At 35.8% G+C, this 25,659-nt stretch overlaps 1 protein-coding gene across 9 annotated transcripts in view; it reads right to left on the bottom strand.

Annotated features, from left to right (window-relative positions):
• Positions 1-25,659, bottom strand: part of PIK3C2A (phosphatidylinositol-4-phosphate 3-kinase catalytic subunit type 2 alpha) — a 104,881-nt gene that overhangs the window by 5,572 nt on the left and 73,650 nt on the right. For all 9 annotated transcript variants that reach the window (XR_004479889.2, XR_004479890.2, XM_033416176.2 and 6 more), the window contains 16 exons: positions 22,970-23,081; positions 22,449-22,594; positions 20,676-20,864; positions 20,118-20,211; positions 19,530-19,624; positions 18,992-19,172; positions 15,498-15,602; positions 11,624-11,716; positions 10,227-10,356; positions 7,575-7,711; positions 5,946-6,115; positions 5,025-5,181; positions 4,231-4,340; positions 2,381-2,588; positions 1,077-1,201; positions 37-154 (listed from right to left, as the gene is read on the bottom strand). Coding sequence is in view for 7 of the 9 variants with exons in the window: in XM_033416176.2 (XP_033272067.1) it covers positions 37-154; positions 1,077-1,201; positions 2,381-2,588; positions 4,231-4,340; positions 5,025-5,181; positions 5,946-6,115; positions 7,575-7,711; positions 10,227-10,356; positions 11,624-11,716; positions 15,498-15,602; positions 18,992-19,172; positions 19,530-19,624; positions 20,118-20,211; positions 20,676-20,864; positions 22,449-22,594; positions 22,970-23,081 (2,170 nt within the window). In the remaining 2 variants the exon portion in view is untranslated. The remainder of the gene's footprint in view (positions 1-36; positions 155-1,076; positions 1,202-2,380; positions 2,589-4,230; positions 4,341-5,024; positions 5,182-5,945; positions 6,116-7,574; positions 7,712-10,226; positions 10,357-11,623; positions 11,717-15,497; positions 15,603-18,991; positions 19,173-19,529; positions 19,625-20,117; positions 20,212-20,675; positions 20,865-22,448; positions 22,595-22,969; positions 23,082-25,659) is intronic.

The raw sequence follows: 25,659 nt of genomic DNA, 5'->3' as shown, positions 1-25,659 counted from the left end.
AAAAGTATGTTGTTATTTTTCAGTTAGGATAGTCACCTCTGCTACATCCGTTGAAGCACTCATCAAACTCTGTAAATAACTGTTTAACTCAATTTTTCTTTTGGCTGCTACATCTTTTATGTGTGTTCTCCCTAGAACCATCCTATTAGGAAAGCTACAAAAGAAAAAAAGTAGTGGAATTTAAATTATTTCATCTGGGAGTATTTATAGAATCAAGTATAATACTTAGAAATATTCTTTTATACACTTAAATACAAAGTGGAGTCTTAATTCACTATAAAGTTATTTTTGGATTTCTTTTCCAAGTACTAGAGACGAAACAGTTCAAGTATATATTATCCTTTTATGACCTTGGTACAAAACGTACATTGCTAATATGCATATGTATTACTTATTTCCTACTTATTTCTACTCAAGATTAATCATTCACAAATTTGCAGACCTTATCCTCCAAAATAATCATTATGCAATCAGCCACAGCTATCATTGATACCAGTAAAATCCACAAATGCCACAGGGCTCAAATCAAGTTCATCTTAACTCTGCTTATTTTGGTGGCAGTGGTGAAATGAGACTGCACATGGAAATAAACTCTGATACCCACTTTGCTGCCTCATTTTCAAAATCTAATCTTGAGAAGAATGGGAGCAATTCAACACAGGACATCTACTGGTCATTAGCTACCTTAAAAATTGAAGGTTTCCAAAGGGTATCAAATACAAACCTAAACACTAACATTTTGATTAGTGATCAGTGCCTCAGTTTATTGTTTTTCAGAGGAGCTCAATATGGCCGTAATAGATTATTCCTGCAGTGATTTAGAAAGCTAGAAATTTACACAAACATGTAAACTTAAACATATTTTAAGTTTAAGATCTTAATCATTCATTCAAGAAAAACTCAGTTCCTTATGTCTAGTACTGTGTCAGGCTCTTGTGATACAAAGGAAAATTAGCTGCACACGGTCCATAGTACAGTATCTTACACTAGCTTAACACAAAGCTTTTGACCTATACTTGGTAATAAAGAAATTGTTTCCTATAAAACAAGATTAATGTACAAGGATGAGAACATACCCTGGTAACTTCCAAAGTGGAAAAATAATACTGAGCTTATTGTGAAGTTCCTGAAACTCGTCAAATGTCCGGAATACAAATGATGGCTCAAGCTGTCCTTCCCTCAAAATTCGGACTACGTAAATCTGAAAAGAAATCACACCCCTGACACATTAGATTTATAATACAACCTTTCTTGATAGACAGTTTTCAGCTTGACCATTATATGTACCAAGTGCTTTTCACTTTGCAATATATATGTCACCAACAGGAAACAGCAAATATAAAAGTCAAGGTATTTATAGCATATCTAACTACATTCTAAGAGTAACCTTCTTAACTATTGTCTAAATAAATAAGAACTGGAATGTGAAAGTCATTCTATTTCTAGGGTTAAATATAAATGTCCTTCCAAATTTGTAAGTGTAGTGCATTTTCAGTGAAAATATTAAGTTAATTCATTTATGAGAGCAAATGAGAAGGCAAAACTTAGGGCAACTGGGAGATGGGGGAAAACATGTCTTACTGGATATTTACACTATCAATATATTATAAAGTACTTAAAGAGTAAAATGCTGGTGCACAGAGAGTCAGATATATCTGCAGAAGACCAGAAATAAATTCAGGGATACAAACTTACTTTATTTAAAGGTGGCATTATAAATCATTGGGGGGAAAGAATGGACTATTCAGTTAAATGGTATCCTAAAATACTCAGTAAACATAAAAATTTATTAAGAATAGTGAAGTCACTTTTAAAATCTAGCAATTTGTCAAAAATTTAAAGGCTGACAGTGCTGTAAAGTTATCCAACAAAAATATTAGCACAAAAATAACAGCAAAAAAGATGATAATGCTATACTATTTGGGGCGGGGGGAGCACACTAAAGATCCTGTTTTTGTTCAAAAAACCCAACTTTATGTGCATGTTTTATAATCATCCCTGGAGAGTGGAATGAGAACTTAGATTTTTACTTTACGTGCTTCTATATTGGTTGAGTTTGTTACACTGAGCAAGGTTTACCTTTGAAATTAAAAACGAAGATAAGGAAGGAGAAAAGCAAAATAGCACCACCCTTTCAGTCTTGTCTCTGAAAAGAAGAGTATCGTTTGTCCTTCATGCTTCTGGAGCAAATTTACCAAGAAATAAACACCAAAAAACAATTAGGGATGCTCCAAGTATACTTATTAATTTTTGGACCATCCATGGAAGAAAGAAGTATGAAAAGGACAAATGCTTGAACTTTAGCAGAGTCAGTGAAGTAAGTAGGAAAGGACAAAAATAATGCACGCATGAGTGTCTACAGATACAGAACCAAACTTACATAATGTTTATCTGGGTTGTACTTCTTATGGTAAGTGAAAACAGAGACTTCTTTGATTCGACCATCTTGTCTAAAGGAGTATGTTTTGGGTGAAAATGAAAGGATGGGCTCATCATTGGAAGGAAGACCAGAAAAACGCAACTGAGCAAGGTTGTGAATGAAGAAGTTAAACTTTGTGGCAATGCTTCCCAAACTTGATTCAATCAGCCTACAAGATAATCAGACAATGTGTTAACATTAAAGTTCATAAGAAAACATTCTCAATTATTTTAACAATAAAAGATGAAAAACACTTTTATTCATTTAAAAATATTGAGTAGATTCTCACTTTGTCAAGGAATGAGAATCAAAAAGAGAGTCAAAAAGTAAAGGTCAGGGAACCTCACACAAAGGTTTTTGCCTTGCTATGGAACTGAATGTTTGTGTCCCCCAAAATTCAAATGTTAAAGCCCCAACCCCACAGGGCCTTTATGGAGTTAGTGTCCTTATAAGAATGACTTTCTTCCTCCTTTTTCTTCTCCTCCCTCCTTCATCTTCAAGCTTGAACCCTCACCAGGAAGCAAATAGGCTGGCACCTTGATCTTGGACTTCCCAGGCTCCAGAACAATGAGAAGACTAATTTCCTTTGTTTAAGCCACCTTGTTTATGGTGTATTGTTATGGCAGGTCAAGCCGACTAATACTTACATGCCTGCTTTATAGTTTTGCCCAGGGGAGCCAACAAATCTCAAAAAAACTAAACAAAACCCATCAATACCTAAATTATCAGGATTAGTTTGGAAGGCTATATAAAAGTCAGCTTCCTTCAATTCAATTCAGCCCAGACTCTTGAGACTAGGGAAGTCCAGTCCAGTGTTTTCTACCTCTTCTCCACTGAGAGGAAGAAGGCAAGAGAAAAAGGAAAGAAAAGAATATGAGCTCATGTGCTCCTCCCTGCTGTGGCGTTTAATGAGGTGGTACCACTAGTCTGTGACCAACCTGGTCACCAGACCTTTAGAACATATTTGCCAGGAAGATCTGCTTCTAAAGTAATAATCACAAGTTCAAATGCCACTTATTGGTATATGTGTTTCAAGTACTACATCATATAACAACAATTTACTACAGCAGTGACCCAGAGTTCACTGTTTTAAGCACTTATGGTATCCATGAAAATTGTTATGGCAGAATCCTGAAAAATACATTAGTAGAGATATCATTTTAGAAAAAAACCTTGTATGTGATACTGTAGAAAATATGTTTTGCAGAAATGATTCATAAATGGGATGTTTAGAATTGAAATCATATACTAAATAAAACTTGAGATCTTTTACGGGCCTCTCACTGTTGTGGCCTCTCCCATTGCGGAGCACAGGCTCCGGATGCGCAGGCTCAGAGGCCATGGCTCACGGGCCCAGCCGCTCCGTGGCATGTGGGATCTTCCCGGACCGGGGCATGAACCCGCGTCCCCTGCATTGGCAGGCGCACTCTCAACCACTGCGCCACCAGGGAAGCCCCAAGATGATATTTTGAGAGAAGTAAATTTTTTTTTTTTTTGGCCACGCCACACGGCTTGCTGGATCTTAGTTCCCCAACCAGGGATTGAACCCAGGCCACTGCAGTGAAAGCACCGAGTCCTAACCACTGGACTTCCAGGGAATTCCTGAAATAAATGTATTTTTTAAAGTGCTATTGCCGATGCTTCACATTTATTCAGTAAATAAACTTTTGATAAACCTATTTGCTAGTACTGTGAATCACAATTTTTTCCTATAAATCAGAATTTTGATATATAGCATTTGTTTAAACTAAGGAAAACAAATCAAGGTTAAACAGTGTGTGCCTTCTCTAATATACTTAAATATACCTTACCTAGTAAAGAAAATTGTAGCTTCTGCATCTGTAGTTTGGGGTTGAAGTGCATCTCTAACATATTTCAAATCTTGAATACTTGTAAGTTCTGGTAACCCTGAAGGAATCATCTTTAGAAAGGATAAAAGGTTTGTGAGTTAAATTTTTTAAAAGTCTGTTCCTCACCCCTCCCTAAAAGCTGGCCAAGTAATCAGAAATAAAGCAAACAAACCAAAACAATCACAGTTTTAAAGAGTCTGTTAGTGTTTTAGGGACTGATTCTCTCATAAATAAGAAAAATCTTGGCCAAGAAGATCAATTGTTGCAAGTCACAGCCAGTTTATGGAATAAACGCTGTGAAATCCAGGTCTTTTGTGTAGTCCTCTGTTTCTACATCAATTTCAGTCACAATAATCATAGGGGTTTTTTTTGGTTTGTTTTTACTTAATATACAACCAGAAAAGCACGGAAATCTTAAAAGCACAGCTTAATGAATGTCCAAAATTTGAATACATCCAGATTAAGACATAAAACATTTACCAGTATCCCAGATGATACTCTCAGGGTCCCTTCCAGTTACTATTACTACTCATCCCCAGGGTACCCACTCTATCTAGTGACTTATTTTTTTATTTTATATAAATGGTGTCTGGCATATTTCACATGGCAGCAATTTTAAAATATTTCAGTAATAATATGACACTTGAAACTACAATAAATTATATTCCAAAAATCACAAAATATCTATTTTTAGATACTGAAACACAGAACCATTCATTTAAAATTAATTAAATGCTTGTAAAGAACAGAGTTACCAGTGAAAGCAGGTTAAGAAAGAGGTTTGTTTGCTTTCTTATCAAGTTGTAGGCTTGACAGCAGAGGTCCACAAACAACTGGAAACGAATGGTGGGCTTCTCACCCCCATTAATGACATATGCCATATCAGAGGTCAGCACAAAAGGAGCCCGATCCCTATTTAAAAAGAAAGTACATACAAAATATTATTTACAGAAGATATTCAAATAAGTGCTATTGCTATTACATGGCTATTGAACTAAAGCTATCTGAGCCATAGCAGTTTCTAAGTGGGTAACTTAGTATCAGGCAGTTCTGAATTTGCATAATTCTTAAAAATTCACATTTCCCCAGGAAAGCCATCATATAATCTCATTATTTAGGTAGAATTTATATATATTTCCAAGGTGATATTTATCAATCCACCCACAGCCAAACAGAGATCAAATATTAGTTACAAACAAATATAGAGAAAAAATTTGTACTCGTTGCCGTTATATAAATGGGAACATTTCTAATAGGTACCACTAACTAGATAAAATAAAATACACCTTAACTCATTTCAAAGGTTACACACACATACTCATTCTTTCTGTTACATGGTAAAGTCATCTTTTAGAGCCTTTTTCATCCCTAGTTACGCTCAAAGGGAGCTACAAGGCAAAGAACAGCAAGAAAAAAAGCAAAGTTTGGGGCATTAACTTGGTTTTTTTTGAAGTTGATTTTTTAAAATTGTAGTTGATATACAATATTATATGTTACATGTATAATATAGTAATTCACAATTTTTAAAGATTACACTCCATTTATAGTTACAAAACTGGCTATATTCCCTGTGTTGTATATCCTTGTAGCTTATTTTATATGTAATAGTTGGGGACATTAACTTGTGAAATAGGAAGTGCCTCTATTTTCTTTAGCAATAATAACAATATTAGTACCTTTTGAAGCTACCAAACATCTGTGCGTGGCCCAAAAACTTTCCAAAGTCAATGTGAAACATGTGTCCTGTGCTTCGAAGCATTATATTGTCATTGTGTCGATCACAGATACCTAAAACATAGGTGGCTACACAGCATCCAGCACAAGAATAGATAAAATTCTCAGAAGCCTATAATAAAGATACAGAATTATCTTAGGAAAAAGATTATTTTTAAAGGAGGCAGGGTAACAAAGATTAAAGTAATTTATCACTCGTTGAAAACACTATTATAATTCACTTTCTCAATAGCTTGTAAACTGGGTTATGGTAGCAGAAGCCAGTTTTTTAAAAGCAAACACCCTTCTAAAAGTGGTTATTGCCCCTTCTCTCTAGCTTTTGTCTTTCAACAAACACGTAGAGATCCTGTCAGTCCCTACTCAGGGTACACTCTGCCTTTGACCGTCTTTTAAGCATCATGTTTGTGGAACCCTGCTCTTCACAGGCTCTGCTACTTACCACAAGTGGTAACATTGGGACAAAGATTAATCTAAATAAAGGAATATTTTTTCCCCTTTTTTGGCTTGTAGGAATGGCATGTGTAAAGAAAGTAAGCTTATATCTTTAAACATCCAATAATATAATGAATGTGTCTTGTTGTCCATTTAGTGACTCCTTATGAGTCATCTGCAAGTTTCTCAAAGATGGAAGACCTTCTTTCACTTTAGTCCTGCCTGTCCTGGGGATTAAATTAATAATATAATATCACAAAGAAGGATACAAGTTGCATACAATGAGTATTTGTAAAGCAAATACTAAAGCACATGCATTTAGTTTATTCTCAAGATACTACATTTCTGAACGGAACAGTCATGTGGCTCTACAGGTCCATGTGATTAATTTTATTCCATAACCCCCTAGAAATCTTTAGTGGTGATGATGATGATGACGATAACAGCATATGTTTACACAGCACTTATCACAAAACCAGGCATTGCACTAGCTCTTTCTACACACACACCAGAGTATATGTGTGTGCGTATGTACATATTAAACTTATTTAAAATGCCACAACAAAACATGATGTAAATACTATTATTACTGCTATTTTACGTATGAGAGAAACAAAAACAGAAAGATTATTTGCCCAAGATCACATCACTGTTAAGTAGCAGAGCCAAGATTCAAACCCAGGCAACGAGATTCCACTATGTTATATTCCCTCTTATTTAGCAAAGCACACAGAAGAGCCAAGTGCATGAAAGCCATTCAAAGTATGTTACTTGACAATTATTTTGGGTCAAATAACTTATTCAGAATCACAGAGCCAATATTACTGTAAACAAATATTAGCTTCTTTCCCCAAACTACGAAGAATTAAGAAAAGGGAGAGCTCTTAAATAGTGTAAAAGACCAACAAAGAACAAAATTCCTCTGCTTTACTTTCGCAGGTCAACAGATAGCATTTGTACGTATCTATCTGTAAATACGATACATTAATGATTTGACATAAACTAGGATCTCATTAAAACTGAGAAAAATTCACAACTTAAACTAAATGACTAGTCATCAGAGCTGGAAAATGAAAGCACTTAAGACCTATGTAACACATTTTTGACGGTAATTTAGAATACAGAGACTAGCTAATCACCTTTTCATATTCCTCTTCAGAGGGATTGTATTTCCTCAGCCACTCTGCAAGTGGTTTATCTTTAAAGGATCCAGTCACACCATATTCCACTTGGATTTTCCTGAGGGTATCTGAAGCAGGAACTAGCTCCACCATGCCTTTAAAAACAAAATATTAAGATATGTGAAAATGTCCCCCAAATTTATAGCTTTTGATGTTTGATATAAGATACCAGCTAACAATCAACATTTAAAAAAAAAGTCAACTCTGGCAGCCCATGCTAGAAAATGTGAGAAATCAAAATTCTTTTTTATTTTCATAAGTACCCAAGATATAGGGCTTCCCTAGTGGCACAGTGGTTGAGAGTCCGCCTGCTGATGCAGGGGACACGGGTTCGTGCCCCGGTCCGGGAAGATCCCACATACCGTGGAGCAGCTAGGCCCGTGAGCCATGGCCACTGAGCCTGCGCGTCCGGAGCCTGTGCCCCACAACGGGAGAGGCCACAACAGTGAGAGGCCCGCATACCGCAAAAAAAAAAAAAAAAAAAAAAAAAAAAAAAGTACCCAAGATATAAAACTGAATTTGACTATTTCAGACTTTGTCTGTACATCCATGTGCTACCCACACAAAGAATAAGAATAACAACTTTAACTGCAAACTAGATAATACTGACCTCATCAATAAAGTTACTTACAAGATATATGCTGTCCCATTTTGCACAAAAAACTTTCTCTAGTCATGTACTTGGGCAATATAAGAGTGTTTCAGAGTACATTAAGCCCTTTCAAAGGGAAGAACAGATGAAGATTGTCTTTGTGATATGTTTGAGTCTCAAGTACATGTTTTGTCTTCCTTACTGAAATGTAAATGCTGTGCTTAGGTAGAAAAATCTCAAAAATATGTTTTTAAAGACAAAATCCACATAGAGAACTGTACCTTTTGTTTAAAAGAAAGTATTATGCATGTTGGAATATATACAAAATAGTCTCAGAAAGGGAATTCCCTGGTGGTCCAGTGGTTAGGACTCTGCATTTCCACTGCAGGGGGCACGGGTTCGATCGCTGGTTGGGGAACTAAGATGCCGTGTGCCGTGTGGTGTGGCCAAAAACATTTTTAAAAAAGAATAAAAACATAGTCTCAGAAAGCTATGTAAGCAGTTATATTTTGAGAGCAGGCTGCCTAGGAGGTGTGGGAGAAAACTAAGATTTACATTCCAATTTATTCTATTACATGCTATATGGATATTTTACTATGTGCATATATTTTTTATATATTTTAAAAATTAGTTTTATATATTTTAACAAATCAAGGAGATGCGCTGTTATCAAAATAAAAGATACAGACACAGAGACCTGCTTTGAAGAAAGGACTGGAAATAATCAAGAAGGCCCAGTCCTCCAGGCCATCCCAAAAGAAAGCATGCAGGGTCAGGCTGTAATCCTAGTAGACTGGTCACACATGGCAGAGTGAACTCATTTGGATCCTTTGTGTTGTTTTGGTTACATTATCTGGTTTATAGTTCACAGTGACATCCTTTTTCAATGAATACCTGCATCTTGATTCTATGAGTATGTTTAATCAAATTTTTAATATACAAATTTCTAATTTCATTATCAAACATACACATGTAGAAATTACTGTGTACAAAACAGTGGATAAACGTTCATAAATATACAAAGTACTACCATCCCCTGAGGGAACTTAAAATCAATCCAGCAGAGATGACGCAATGTGTGGTAAGTATTAAAGACAACTGCTGAGTCTGGAGAAGGGAGGATTACTATAGACTAAGGTGTTTGTTAAAAACTTCACAAAGGGGCTTCCCTGGTGGCGCAGTGGTTGGGAGTCCACCTGCCGATGCAGGGGACGCGGGTTTGTGCGCCGGTCCAGGAGGATCCCACATGACGCAGAGCAGCTGGGCCCATGGGCCGTGGCTGCTGGGCCTGCGCATCCGGAGCCTGTGCTCCGCGACCAGAGAAGCCACAGCAGTGAGGCCCGCGTACCGCAAAAAAAAAAACAACTTCACAGAGGATGTGAATGTGATTTTTCATTTGAAAAATAACGACACAGTGAGATAACACGAGTGAAAAGCTTTAGCACAGGGCAAATCACAAAGTAAGCACTCAACCATTAGAAACAACATAAAAAAAAGAGGGAGTTGACTGCCTACAAAGTTACATAGAATTCCATAAGAAGAAAGAAGAGTTCAACTATATGAAATAAGTATAGTGACAGAAAAACTAATCCAGTGAAATGGTAGGCTCTTGTTGATGAATAAGGAATCTTGCTTGATAAAGTGACTTCCATCTTATAAAACTTATTGTCATGCAAGCATTTATTAGGGCTACTCATTGAGTTACTATATAAAACCAGCAAGAATTCTTAAACTGACTTAATTTCCCTTTTTTTGGCCATACCGTGCGGCACGCAGAACTTCCCCGACGAGGGACGTATCCTATGCCCCCTGCAGTGGAAGCCTGGAATCTTAACCACTGCACCACCAGGGAAGTCCCTGACCTGATTTCGTTTTGACAAGATAAAGTCTGCACATCCTTACCTATGAAAGGAAAGTGATAAGGCTGAGATCATAGTGTACCAGCACCAGGACCCTTAGAGCAGGTGCACTCTGAGCTAAATTCAAGGAATAAAATAAGACATAGCTAACATATTTACCTCGATCTCTGCCAGTTGAGAGACATTTGAAAATTACCATCCTCAGATCTAGCCCTTCTTTAAGCCAGATCTTGTCCATAATCTTTATCATTTGTAAAGCTAACATATCTTGCCGAAGATCTTCACCAACCTTGAAATCAAGGAAACAAAATGAAACTTGTACATTTCCAAAAGACTTAATAGGTTACCTATAATAAAAGAGGGGGGGTGTGGGGAGGAGGGAATAGTGAAAAGAGTAAAGAATAAGATGAACAGAACCACATTTTTATTCTTCTGCAGCATTCTACAAAAAGTTACTTAACCTCTTCATGTCTCAGTTTCCTGATCTGTACACTTTAAAAGGTTGGGTTTTATGGTATGTGAATTATGTTCAATTTTTTAAAAGGGCAATATGGAAGATCTTTGTGTTGATCGAAATATTTCATATCTTGACTGTATCAATGTCAACATCCTAACTGCAATATTGTAGAACAGTTTTGCAAGATGTTATCATTGGGGGAAACTGAGTAAAGGGTATACAGGATTTCTGTGTAATTTCTTAAAATGAACTACAGTGAACTGCAAACTTCAATATACAATGATCTCAAATTAAAAGTTTACTTAAAAAAAAGTTAGCTCTCCCCAAATGAATTCTAACTGGATCACATCAAGTTTTCATTTTCTTTTTAAATTGGATAAGTTTAAAACACATAATGATGAATACATTTTTGAGACTGGCCAAGAAAATTATGGAAAAAAAGAGGTGATTTGCCTTAATAAATATTACAACATATAAAATTACTGTATTCAAACAGATGATACTGTTTTAGGAAAAGGCAAATACATCAACACAATAAAATGGAATCTAAAACCAGATCTGAGTATATGGGAACTTGCTATAGACATATCAAAGGTGGTTCAAGAGAAGCTATCTTGATGAACCTCCACTAAAGGAACTCACTGAATTAACTAAAACTCTCCATTCTTTCTTAAAAGTAATACTAATTGTGATCACAACACACAAAACTTTGACTGGTAATAGATTACTCTAAAGTACTCTACTCCTGCTGCTTCCCACAGGTAAGTTACACGTTTCCAAAAAGAGTGCCCCTCTCATAGTTTTGCAATATTGCCCTGCACGTCTCTAGGGCATACCATTTCACCTCCAGGTGAAAGGCATTACCTAGAGCTATGATGTACTAACACTTAACTAGCATGGCCATATACAGCAGCTCTAGCCCAGAGTTGCATTTATTACCAAATCCATTTGGGAACAGTTTATCTCAGTAATAATTTTTCACAGTTATTCAATTTAATTAAATTCTAAATAAACAAAATTACTGTTGCAATTTTGAAAAAGGAATTTGAGAAAAGAATTTTTAAATTACCAAAAAACAAAATCACCTTTCTCTGCTCACCTTAAACATGACATTAATTTCTTCCCCCATTGGATCAGCATTCACCATTGTGACTTTCAGGGGCACAGCATTAGAACTGAAGAAGGAACATGACTACAAATACAATATGTTAAGCATTTGAATAACACTGAAATAAAAACTTAAAAAAAATTTTTTTTTGTCCAAGGCATTTCTCCTTTCACTTTTTCCTTTGAATTAGGGCAAATGAAATAACGCACGTGAGCTGCTTCTTAGATTATCTGGCAGATAAGAGGTATATAAAGATACTTTTTGAAACTTAAACATAACACATTGTCTAAGCAGAGAAGCAATACCTTAAAAACTTGAGACAAAAACCATTAAAAATTTGAAATATTATGACACTTTAAAAGTGTTATAATCCTTCAACAAAGCACAAAATTTTGTATATGCTTATCTTTCCTCTAAATCAGTAAGATTTGGAATGAGATCTCTACTTCTATTCATGGTACTAGTAAAATTAATCATTAGCCATGGGATCAAATAGTGACACTAAATTGAACAATTTCATTAGCAAAGATCAAGTCTAATATTAAAATTAAACTGGCTAAAAAACTAATTTAAGAGAGCGAGAGCAATTTAAAGGAAACAGCAAACAAAATCCAAGGGGTAAATGTAACCCCCCCCACCTCCAGTGACATAATTATACAGCTCAAGCACCCACTCTTATATTGAGTTGGCCAAAAAGTTCCTTCGGTTTTTTTGTTTGTTTTTTAATGAGAATGAGCTACTTGCTGATCTTTTTTTTTTAAATTAATTTATTTATTTTGGGCTGTGTTGGGTCTTCATTTCTGTGCGAGTGCCCTCTCTAGTTGTGGCAAGTGGGGGCCACTCTTCATCGGGATGCGCGGGCCTCTCACTATCGCGGCCTCTTTTGTTGCGGAGCACAAGCTCCAGATGCGCAGGCTCAGTAGTTGTGGCTCACGGGCCCAGCTGCTCCGCGGCATGTGGGATCTTCCCAGACCAAGGCTCAAACCTGTGTCCCCTGCATTAGCAGGCAGACTCTCAACCACTGCGCCACCAGGGAAGCCCTCCTTCGGTTTTTAAGTAAAGACAAAAGACACATTTTTCATTTTCACCAAGAACTTTTTGAACAACACATTCACCATTTTGTTCCACCACCTTCTGCCATTTTTCAGGCAACTATATAATTCCATCTTCCCAAAACTTTTCATCTTCTTGAGCAAAGAACTGTTCCAGGTGCCTTTTTTTTATACAATATTTTTTTAATATAAATTTATTTATTTTATTTTTGGCTGCGTTGTGCGCAGGCTTTCTCTACTTGCAGTGAGTGGGGGCTACTCTTCGTTGCAGTGCGTGGGCTTCTCACTGCAGTGGCTTCTCTTGTTGCGGAGCACAGGCTCAACGCACCGGCTTCAGTAGTTGTGCCACTTGGGCTCACTAGTTGTGGATTGCGGGCTCTAGAGCACAAGCTCAGTAGTTGTAGCACACGGGCTTAGTTGCTCCGTGGCATGTGGGATCTTCCCAAACCAGGGCTCGAACCTGTGTCCCCTGTATTGGCAGGCGGATTCTAAACCACTGTGCCACCAGGGAAGCCCCCAGGTGCCTTTTACAGTCTTCCAGGGAATTGAAATTTTTTCCACTCAGAGAATTTTGTAAAGACTGAAATAAATGGAAATCCGAAGGTGCAATGTCTGGTGAATATGGCGGATGAGTCCGAACTTCCCAGCCAAGCTGTAACAGTTTTTGCCTGGTCATCAAAGAAACATGTGGTCTTGCATAATCCTGATGGAAGATTATGAATTTTCTGTTGACTAATTCTGGATGCTTTTCGTCGAGTACCACTTTCAGTTGGTCTAATTGGAAGTAGTACTTGTTGGAATTAATCGTTTGGTTTTCCAGAAGGAGCTCATAACAGAGGACTCCCTTCCAATCCCACCATATATACAACATCACCTTCTTTGGATGACGACTGGCCCTTGCTGTGGTTTGTGGTGGTTCATTTTGCTTACCCCACAATCTCTTCCATTCCACATTATTGTACAGTATCCACTTTTCATCTCCTGTCACAATTTGTTTTCAAAAAACAAATTGGGAAATGGGGATTGACATATATACACTAATATGTATAAAACAGACAACTAATAAGAACCTACCGTATAAAAATAAATTAATTAATTTAAATTTTTAAAAAAGTAAGTTACAAAATAGTTCATATAGTAAGGGCTTATTTTTATAAAAACATAGTTCATGTAACTAGAAAAAGCCTGAAAGCATATAAACCAAAGTGTATCCAGTCATTTTATGTGCATGGGGAGGTTATAAATGATTTTTTTGTCAGAAAAAAAAAAAAGAAACATTTTCATTACGTTTAAGCAGAGAATTGCATGCAGAAATACAGTCAGGGATTTTTTTCGGACTTCCCTGGTGGCACAGTGGTTAAGAATCTGCCTGCCAATGCAGGGAACACAGGTTCGAACCCTGGTCCAGGAAGATCCCACATGCTGCGGAGCAACTAAGCCCGTGCGCCACAACTACTGAGCCTGTGCTCTGGAGCCCACAAGCCACAACTACTGAGCCCGCGTGCCTAGAGCCCGTGCTCCGCAACAAGAGAAGCCACTGCAACAAGAAGCCTGCACACCACAACAAAGAGCAGCCCCTGCTCACCACAACTAGAGAAAGCCCATGTGCAGCAACGAAGACCCAATGCAGCCAAAAAAAAGTAAATAAATAAATGCATCTATTAAAAAAAAGATTTTTTTCGCTTAACTTAGGTGGAACCCAAACATCAAAGCAATGAACATAACCAGGCTGGTGCAAATGATTTTCAACGCTTGATTTGGATATTTTGAGTATGTCGGCTATCTCCCACGTGGTATAACGTTGATTGTTCTCAATTACAGTCTTGATTTGATCGCTATCGACTTCAACTGGTCTACCCGACCATGTAGCATCATCCAGCGAGAATCTCTAGCACGAAACTCTGCAAACCACTTTTGACACGTTCTATCAGTCACAGCACCTTCTCCATATACCACATAAATCTCTTTTTGCATTTCAGTAGTGTTTTTACCTTTCTTGAAATAATGAAGCATAATATGCCAAAAATGTTGTTTTTCTTCCATCTTCAATATTAAAACGGCTACACAAAAATTCACCAATTTTGATGTTTTTTTTTAAATGCTCGCTGATATGACAGCTGTCACAATACAATCTAAGAAAATTGTTTCACATGAAGTTAAAGACAACTAAGCGCTACTACAGCCATCGTACGGAAAAAAACCAAATGAACTTTTTGGCCAACGCAGTATTTCAATGAAGAGTAGCCATATGTCAATTTAAAAAAATTAAATATAAGACTCCTTTATGGATAGTTGCACCCTAGACTTTCAAAATCACAGACACTAATGGCTGAATTAATTGGCTGCTTTTGCTGAACTCATGTTAGAGAAAAATCCACTATTTGTGTTACTATTAGCCCAATTAAAAATATAGTTAACTCAATTTTGATGATTACAACTACTTTTTGATGACTCTAAGAAGTGTTATAAACCTTGGAAGACTCCACCTGGCCATTCACAAGAGAGGAAAAAAACTGCCTACCTGTGACTGGGTACTTTTACCACTGGAATTACAACATATGCAGCTATTACACCATAGCAAAAAATAATTTCAAGGCAGTGAATAATTTTACACTGCTTTTTCTTTCAGAAATGGTGATTAGATAAGAATATACTGAGATAAATATGGATCTTACACAAACATACATCCATAAGTACTTATAACCAACCTATGCAGATATTATCTGCATTTGCCTTAAGCATACCTGCCCATTTGCCTTCTTCCTACACATTATTTGAAAATGTAATATGAACTTATAAGCATTGTATGTCACCTTAATATTTAATTCTTTTGCCACAAGACTTGGATTGAGAGGGAGACGGCATTTATTTCTTAGAAAAAAGGACTGTACTCGTTCCATACTCCTTTGGAGGACAACCTATGAAAAGAAACCGATACTGTTAAGTACATAATGAAAATGAAGACCTTTTTATATGACAACATAAATATGATATGGACCCAAGTTTTTAAATGCCCAATTGTCAAATGGTCAAAAAAGTTGCTAAAGAGAGTTAATTTTTACTATAAAAATTAAAATTATAGCAAAGGCTATAAACATAGGGGGGAATTACATAGGGTTATATTTAACATATTAGTTAATACTCACTAACAAATAGAAATTAAGCAATAATGAGATGCCAATTTTTATCTAAGAGACAAAAAATTTAAGATAACATCCAGTGCTGGCAACAAGGTGGGAAACAGATACTTTCATAATCTACTGGTGGCGAGGGAGGTGTATACTGGTAAGTTTTGTTTTGTTATTGCAATCTAATATAAACTATTATAACTAAAAATATACAAAGCTCTTGATTCAATTATTTCATCTGTAGGAATATCCTATGAAGAAATACTAGCACTAGTGGGAAGCAGCTGCATAGCACAGGGAGATCAGCACAGTGCTTTGTGACCACCTAGAGGGGTGGGATAGGGAGGGTGGGAGGGAGACGCAAGAGGGAGGGGATATGGGGATATATGTATATGTATAGCTGATTCACTTTGTTATACAGCAGAAACTAACACAACAATGTAAAGCAATTATACTCCAATAAAGATGTTTTAAAAAAAAGGAAAAAAAATACTAGCAAAGGGGCAAACACTTATATATTAAAATTCATCACAGAACCGTCTGGGAAAAGAAAAATGTATAAACAACCTACATAGAGGTAATAGTTCATAATTTATGCTAAGATACCTTGTAATACCATGTAATACCATGTACTCATTAAGAAACATGAAGTGTAACTATATGTACTTACATGAATTCTCCAACATAAAGTAAAAAAGAAAAAAAGCAGTTTACAAAAAAAAAACATTGCTGAAAGAAATTAAAGATCTAAATAAATGAAAAGATATCCCATGTTCATGAACTGTAAGACTTAATATTATTAAGACTGCAACATTTCCCAAATTGATCTACAGATTCAACACAATCTTTATCAAAACTCCAACTGCCTTTATTGCAGAAATGGGCAGGCTGATACTAAATTCACATAGAATTGTAAGGGACTTCCAAACAGCCAAAACAATCTTGAAAAAGTAAAAGTTGGAGGACTCAAATTCCTGATTTCAAAACCTACTACAAAGCTACAGTAATAAAAACAGTATAGCATAAGGAGGGGCATACAGATCAATGGAATAGAATTCAGAGTCCAGAAATAAACCCATATAACTATGGTCAACTGATTTTCAACTAGGGTGCCAAGATCATTCAACAGGAAAAAATAGTCTCTTCAGCAAATGGTGCAGCAACAACTGGATAACCACATGTAAAAGAATGAAGTTGGACCCTTAGCTCATAGAATATTAAAAAAAAAAAAAGAAACTCAAAATGGATCAAAGACTTTTTAAGAGTGAACCTATAAAACTCCTAGAAGAAAACAAAGGTGTACCTCATTGTGACCTTCTATTTGACAACAAATTCTTGGACACACTAGTAAAAGCACAAGCAACAACAACAAAAAAATAAGTTAGACCATAAAATGTAAAAGTTTTGTGCATCAAAGGACATTATGAAGGAAATAGAAAGATGATACACAGAATGGGAGAAAATATTTGCAAACAGTACATCTGATAGGGGTCTAGTATCTAGAATACATAAAGAACTCCAACAATTCAACAACAAAAAGACAAACCAATTAAAAAGGACTTAGAAAAGAAATTTCTCCAAAGAAGATATACAAATGGCCAACAAACACATGAAAATGTGCCCCAAATCATTAGTCATTAGGGAAATGCAAATCAAAACCACCATGAGATACTACAGATACTACTTCACATCCACTAGGATGACTACAGTTTAAAAAAACGGAAAATAACAAATTTTGGTGGTGATATGGAGAAACTGGAATCCTCATACATTACTAGTGTTATACTGGAATTATAAAATGGTGCAGCTACTTCGGGTAACAGTTTCAAAAAACATAGAATTACTATATGATACACTAATTCTACTCCTAGGTAAAGTGAAAACAGATGTTCAAACAAAAACTTATACACAAATATTTACAGCAGCACTATTCATTAGTGGTCAAATAATAGAAACAAGCCCAATGTCCACCAACTGATGAATGGATAAACAAAATATGGTATTATCTATACAATGGGACATTGTTCAGCCATAAATACACATGCTAAAATATGGATGAACCTTGAAAACATTAGGTTAAGTGAAAGAAATCAGACACAAAAGGCCACATGTTGCATGATTCCATTTATATGAAATGTCCAGAATAGGTAAGTCCATAGAGACAGAAAGCAGATTAGTTCTCACCAGGACCTGGGAGGAGAGGGGAATAAGACGTAAAGGGTTAGTGGGTGCAGGATTGCTTTCTGTTGTGATGAAAATGTTCTGGAATTAGACAGTGATGGTGGTTGCACAACACTGTGAATGTACTATCAATAACAGCCAATGGACTGTACACCTTAAAGTGGTTAAAATAATGAAGTCTAGTTAAAAAATAACATACATTTCTATAAAAAATTTTTAACTCCAAGCATTTGTATATATACATGTATATATGTGTAAAGTCATATAAAATGACCAAGCAGGACATAAAGCAAACTGTGAACAAGATACCTACAGGGAGAAAATGAAACTGGAAAAGTCCTAATTTTTTAATCCATAAATTTATTCATTTGGACTTCTTAAACATTAGCATCAATTCATACTTCTATTACCTTTACAATTACAAAAATGTTAAAAAGCAAAATAGTGAAAAAGAAACTCAAGAGAACAATTTTGATCAGAAAGGAATTAATAAGCATGGAAATGAAAGGGAACTGAGTTAGGATATAAAATCTTTTCCGACATGTTTTAAGCAACTTTTGAATTCAATCTGCCCAAAACAGCATAAGTGTGTTAGAGTTCTATTGGATGTCTATTGAAAAAGAATAACAACCGGGACTTCCCTGGTGGCGCACAGTGGTTAAGACTCCAGGCTCCCAATGCAGGGGGCCTGGGTTCGATCCCTGCTCAGGGAACTAGATCCCACACCCATGCCGCAACTAAAAGTTCGCATACTGCAACTAAGGAGCCTGTGCGCCGCAACTAAGGAGCTGGTGAGCTGCAACTAAGAAGCCAGCTTGCCATAACTAAGGAGCCCACGTGCCACAACTACGGAGCCCACAAACCACAACTAAGACCCGGCACAACCAACCAACCAAATAAATAAACAAATATTAAAAAAAAAAAAAGAATAACAACTTGTCAGCACTGTAAAGATCCTTTAACATCAAAATATTTATGTTCCCTCTATGGGTACATACCTGTCTGGCTGATCCACTAGCCTGCCTTACTTTTTCTGCCACTCCTCCTAAAAGCTGTACAAGTTTTGCCTGCTTCAGAAGTTCTTCTCTGAGTCCTTTTCCTCCTACTGAGAGGAGAGCACCCAAAACATGTTCATATCGGGCACCAAACTGTGCATCATGCAGGGCATCCTTGAGGAGCCTAATACAGCAAAATATTGATGTCAGCCACTTCTGAGAAACAGATTAATGTCTCTCAAAATCAATTTAACAAGTTTAATTTTTGGTATCCAGGAATTAATTTTAAGCTATATAAGCAAGTAAAACCTCAGTCATTATTATAGAGCTCTAACATGCCAAATAATTTTGCAATAGAGGGTTTTGTTATTTTCTGGCTTTATTTCTAAAGACATAGAAATTTAGCTTCTTTATAATAATGACTTCAATGAAACAGCTGGTATCAAGAGTAAATAGTCCGAGCATACAGTTTAGACTTTGAGTGTCATCTCTGTAAATAACAGAGACAGAAATAAAGTACTTAAGAAAATTTAAATCTTACCAATATAAATTGTGTGCTATCTGTATATTTCCCAATGCCCTGGACAGAAGGAAGCGCACTAATGAACTGTTCAAATAAATTTCATATTTCAAAGCCTACATGCAAAGAAAAATAAGAATCACTAGTGGTCAAACCCATACTACGTTGTTAGGATAAAATTATCAAAAGATAAACTATATAAATCAAGGATGAAAGGTGATACTGATAAAAATGAAACAGATGAATTAACTTAGGTGAAATTAATGAAATCAGGCAGAAAAGTACAGACCTGGGAATAACATTCATTAGCTATGTTTAAAAGGCCAATTAAAGAAAAGAAATCAAAGAAAAGTTCAAGTCTGGTTTGTTCTGAGAATTAAAACCCGAGAATTAAAAATCCAGGTATATATATATATAGTTAGTATTTAAGTAGGGCAGCTGATAATAGTGGAAAAAAATTCACACTAAATCCAAATGCAATACACCTCAACATTCCCACACAACAAAAGTACTTTTAATCAAAACAGAAAGGGGATCCCTTAGCAAAGTCCCTACTCATACAAACTGGGGAGAGGGTAAGGAGGGTAGGTAACCTCGTAAAAAACTCACCTGCACAAACTGTGGAAGAAGATCTGTTAGCTCATCATCACTAATAGCCTCAATCCAGGTCACAGCTAGGGACCTCACTTCCTGATCAGCAAATCTAGAAGCATACCACAAAAATCAAGATTTGACAGCGATTTCTTTCTAATGAAGCTGTTTTTCCTGAAAACACAATCTCAATCTATTCCTGACAAAGAATACTCAAATAGCTATTCAAAAGCAATGTGTTTCTTCTCTTTTTCTAGGAAGAAAATCTTATTGTCCTATACACAAATCCAATTTCGTGACTGTTTAGAAACCTTATGAAAATTAATTCTGACCTACATCATAAAAATATAACAAAGTATTCAAAATTTACAACCTCTCTAGATTAGTTTTAAATGATATGATATCCCTTTTTAATAACCTCAACACAAAAGATGTGTTTATAGAAATATGCATTTACACATTTATACTGAATCGAATTGCTTTCATGCTATAACAAAGGGAACTAATCCTGCAACATAATATCTTACTGGAAAAACAATAAAACAGAGCAAATAAATTCAGCCACAGTTAACTTACTTTGAATCAAGAAGCTCCAACGCAGTCAGTGGGTGCAATGGAGGCCACTGCCGAAGCAATGAGTAAGTTTTGGCAAGATTAACCCATTTCCAGTTTGGGGCACTTGCTAGTACTTTAGGAAGACAATTTGGGTGTTTGAGGCAATAATAACGTTTCTCCCACAGAAAGGCTTTATCTTCTTTAGAAAGTCTGAATATGTAACAGAATTACATCACTTCTTAGTGGTATCATAATGACAGTTATAATCTCAATGATTAAAAATACAAAGAAGAAATTTATTCCTTTTAGGACAGCCACTTCTTGGTAGAATCATTAATACTAATTTGGAATAGAAAAACGCAATGTACGGCAAACACCACTAATTTACCCTAATTTGGGGGATGGAAAGAAATCATTCTGCCTTGATAAAAGAGTCTTAGTTAAGAAAAAGAAGGATAATTCAGCACAATAAAATTTATTGAGCTCTAACCAGATGCCAGGCACTGGAAATCAGAGTTGGCTACGCAGAACCTACCCTAAGAGACAGCAAGGATTTCATCATTTTATAAAAGTAAAATCAAATGTCATGCCAAAAACAAATGCTATTACAAAATTTTAGAAGATGACTATATAGCTCATTTGAGGAATATTCAAAATAAAAAGAACTTGTCTTGGAAATTCTAATTTACTGTTAATGACAGATGTTTATGTGAATGAAATATTTCACTACTCATCTATCTACCCTTGTGTATATAATCCATGCATTGAATTGAAATGTATTTCACATGGAATACTAAAAAAAAAAATCAAGTATTGCAAAAAGGTACACAATTAAGTTTCTCCTTCCAATTCCCCTCCCAGTGGCAACTGCCTAACCTCGTATATTCTTCCAGAGGTAGTCTATTCATATAGAAGCATACACAAAGGTGTATGTAGATTCTCTTTTTTTCCTATATGTTAATGGTAACACACTATACACACTATCCTGCTACTTATTTTCTTCATTTAACATCTTACATATTAGTACATATAGCTATAACTTCATTCTTAATAGTTACATAGTACTGTTGGATAAATGTACCGTAATTTAACCCGTTAATGAACATTCCCTATCAGTTTTATAATAACCCAAATAAACACTGCAATGAATATTCTTGTCTCCACAAGCAAATATAAAAGGGTTTTCTCTAAAATACACTATAACTAACTGGAAGTGGAATTGTTAGGTCAGACTATGGACACTGCGACCTTTATAGATTTTGCCAAATTGCTCTCCAAAAGCTTTTAGAGTCCTGCCAACAGTATAATTCCCATTTTCTGTATCCCATCAATACCTTATATAATGAGACATTTTAATTTTCAACAATCTGATGTGTGAAATGGTATCTTGTATTAACTTATAATTTCTTGATTATTGAGAGGTTGAACATATTTTTTCAGATGTTTAAAAGGTACTGTATTTCTTTTCCAAAGAATTACCTATTCATATTCTTGTCTACCACTGTGTTGTCCGTTTTTCTACTTATATGAAAAGGTCCTTCATATATTAAGGATACAGATTATAGTTCCCAATCTATCGTTTGCCTTTTGATTATGTAAAAAAATTGACCTGTACAAATTTCTAAATTTTATGTAGTCATATAGTCTTTTTATACAATTAAAAAAAGAAAAAAAAAACTTTCCATATCAGGAACATTGCTAAATCATGAACTAAATCAGGGCATTTAATAAACCATTAACTTGAACTTTACATTGTAAGAGATACCCAGGCAAAACAGAATCAAAGGAATGTACCCAAGTGATGAGTCTCTGTGAAGAATATCAAGAAGTTTCCCTTTTACATCATTCTCCAATGTTTCTAAGTTGTGTTGCTGTATAATGCTTCTGTCAACTTGAGGAGTGGTATAAATGATATCAAATGTAGGAGAAGGAAAATCAACCTTAAAAATTAACAGAAGATTAAATTATAGCTGAAAAGTCCACATATTTGCTACATTAACTTGTTTTTGATTTTTCTTAGCCAACAGGGTGATAATACCAAATATTAAATTAATGCTTCTGTCCTTTTATTAAAAGTGATTACCATTACTGGTAATTCTCAATAGCACGTGTACTACTTGGGATTGGTGTAAGTGCATCTCTTACTGTTTCTCAGAAATAGGAAGTGGTTTATTGACATTTAAATTAAATATAGATCCTAAGATCGAAACAAGATCAATTAGGCTTCTTTAGTAACAACCCAGATCATGGTACACATATACTTTTCATAAAGAATTCAAATTTGAACCTTTCCACGTGTCAGGAAGTATCATTACCTGTAACACTATTCTTTCCATCACATATCCTTTTTTGGGGACTGTTCCAGGAACAAGATTTGTATGTGATGAAGTCCAAAGATACAGAAGTTTAGTTCCACATGTTAAAAACCTTCATGAATGTAAACAGAAGAATACTGTGGATTTCATCTTAAAAATTACTTCAAAACTCACAACACACGGTAATGAATTTGAAATGTTAATAATCAAATATTTATTAAGCATCCTCTATATAAAAAGAACATATCAGAAGGAGTCACTCTCCATAGTGTACTTTCACTTCAGTATTTAGGTACTGAAGTATGGGAGTTAGAACAAAAGGAGGGAAGATGAAGCAACATTATCTTGGGAGAATCGGGGCTCAGGATAGAAGACAAGATGGGTAAAGTCTCAGAGTCACCTGTCCCCAAAACAACTTCTATAAATAGGAAGGTGAAGGATAGTCTTTGAAGATCATCTACAGAGGAACACATCTCAAGATGGTGGTTTGGATTTCATAACTGCTCCTTGACTTTTACCATAACAACAAAAACGCATGCCAAGAAAACCAGTATCTGCTTTGTGCCAAAGCACTAATCATTTGAGATGAGAAGTTTCATCTGTTTGTGACCAGGGGTCAGCAAATTTTTCTTTAAAGGGCCAGAGAGCAAATATTTGTGGCTTTCTGGGCTATACAATCTCTGTCAGAGACTCAACTCTGCTAGTATAGTGCCAAAGCAGCCATGAACAATACATTTCAAAAAATGTGTGCTGTGTTCTAACAAAACTGTATTTACAAAAAACAGGCAGTGGTCCGGAGTATGCTGACCCTTGCCCTAGACTACCAATTTATTGTCTACTGAAATTAAAAACATTTACCAATAAAGATACTGATATATCTTTACACAGAAGAAATTTCTGCAAAATAACATGAGACATAAAAGCAGGAAACTATAAACTTCATCACACTTTGCTCATTTTATTCAAACAGCAAATATCCTTTCCAAAACTAGACTCCAGTCTTAATGTTTTCTCTAGCAGGTTAACAGCCTTTGAATCTTTGGCACAGGAATTCCCTGGCAATCCAGTGGTTAGGACTCCGCGCTTCCACTGCAGGGGGCCTGGGTTCAATCTCGGAGAACTGAGATCCTGCAAGCTGCGCGAGGCGGCCAAAAAAAAAAAAAATCTTTGACACATACATTCTGTCTACTTCAGAACCACCCTCACCCTCAACTAGATTATTTGAAGGCAAATTCTGATATTATTTTATCTGCAAATACTTTTATGTATCTCTAAATGATAAACACTTTAATTTAAACATAATTGCAACAGAAACTTCCCTGGTGGCCCAGTGGCTAAGACTCCGCACTCCCAATGCTGGGGGCCCGGGTTCAATCCCTGGTCAGGGAACTAGATCCCACGTGCCGCAACTAAGAGTTCGCATGCTGCAACTAAAGATCCTGCATGCCGCAACTAAAAGATACCGTGTGCCGCAACTAAGACCTGGCGCAGCCAAATAAATATTTAAACATAATTACAAGAGAATAATTAAAAATAATTACTCAAAGTTATTAGCTATCTAGTCAGCACTCAAATTTCTCTGATTGTCTCTAAAAAAAAAATTTTTAACAGTTGGTTTGTTTGAATAAGGATACAAGCAAGATCCAACATGTGAATTGGTTGATATGTCTTTTAAAGTATCTTTCAAATCAAGGGTCAACAAACTCCAGACTGTCACCTTGTTTTGTAAATAAACTTTTACTAAAATAAAGCCACACTCATTCATTTACATATTGCCTATCTATCACTGCTTTTGCCTTTGCTTTTACATTTGTGACAGAGACTACATGACCTACAAAGCCTCAACTACTTCTATCTGGTCCTCTTAACAAAGTTTGCCAACTCTTGTTTTAATCCATACATTCTTCTTTTTTATCCCCCGTTATTTGTTGAAGAATCCAGGTCTTCCGTTCTGAGAATTTTCTACATCCTGGATTTTACTGATTGCATTCCTCTGGTATCATTTAGCATGTCCCTTTATCTCCTATATTTTCTGTAATAGATCTAAAGGTTTGATCTGATTCAGGATTAGTTATGTGGCAAGAATACTTAATACTTTGTAGGTGGTATTGTATACCACTAGTTCCTGATGCATCAAATAAAGAAGCACACATTGGTATATCTCTCCTTCTGTGATGTGAAGATAATCGGTTTGTTCAAGTGCTATCAGTCTAAATCATCCATTATAAAGTTCCAGAAAACTTAATCACAATGGTTTTAAACAAGCATTAATAAATCACTGCTTAAATCAATGTCAACCAAGAATGCTTTTGACCACAGTGGATATTTGGCAATGTCTGGAGACTTTTTTGTTGGCAACTAGGGGGTACTACTGGCATTTAGTGGGCAGAAGCCAAGGATGCCACCAAACATCCCACAGTGTACAGGACAGTCTCCCACAGCAAAGAATTACCTGGCCCAAAATGTCAACAGTGCCAAGACTGAGATTTCCTGGCCTAAATCTACTATTTCAGTAGGGGCTGCAAAACTGTAATATTCTGTCATTCCTTCTGCATCTATTAGCTGGAATTTTTCTGTAAAAAACTTTCTCACGTCAACTATTTGGTAATCCTGAGACACAACTATAAAGGAACAGCAGCTTAAATGCTTGATTCAGTTTATTTAAAAATGAGTTAAGAACTCATTTATCA

This window comes from Orcinus orca, chromosome 8 (genome assembly GCF_937001465.1).
Source record: "Orcinus orca chromosome 8, mOrcOrc1.1, whole genome shotgun sequence".
NCBI lineage: Eukaryota > Metazoa > Chordata > Mammalia > Artiodactyla > Delphinidae > Orcinus > Orcinus orca.
This window is presented reverse-complemented; position numbering and strand designations above follow the sequence as displayed.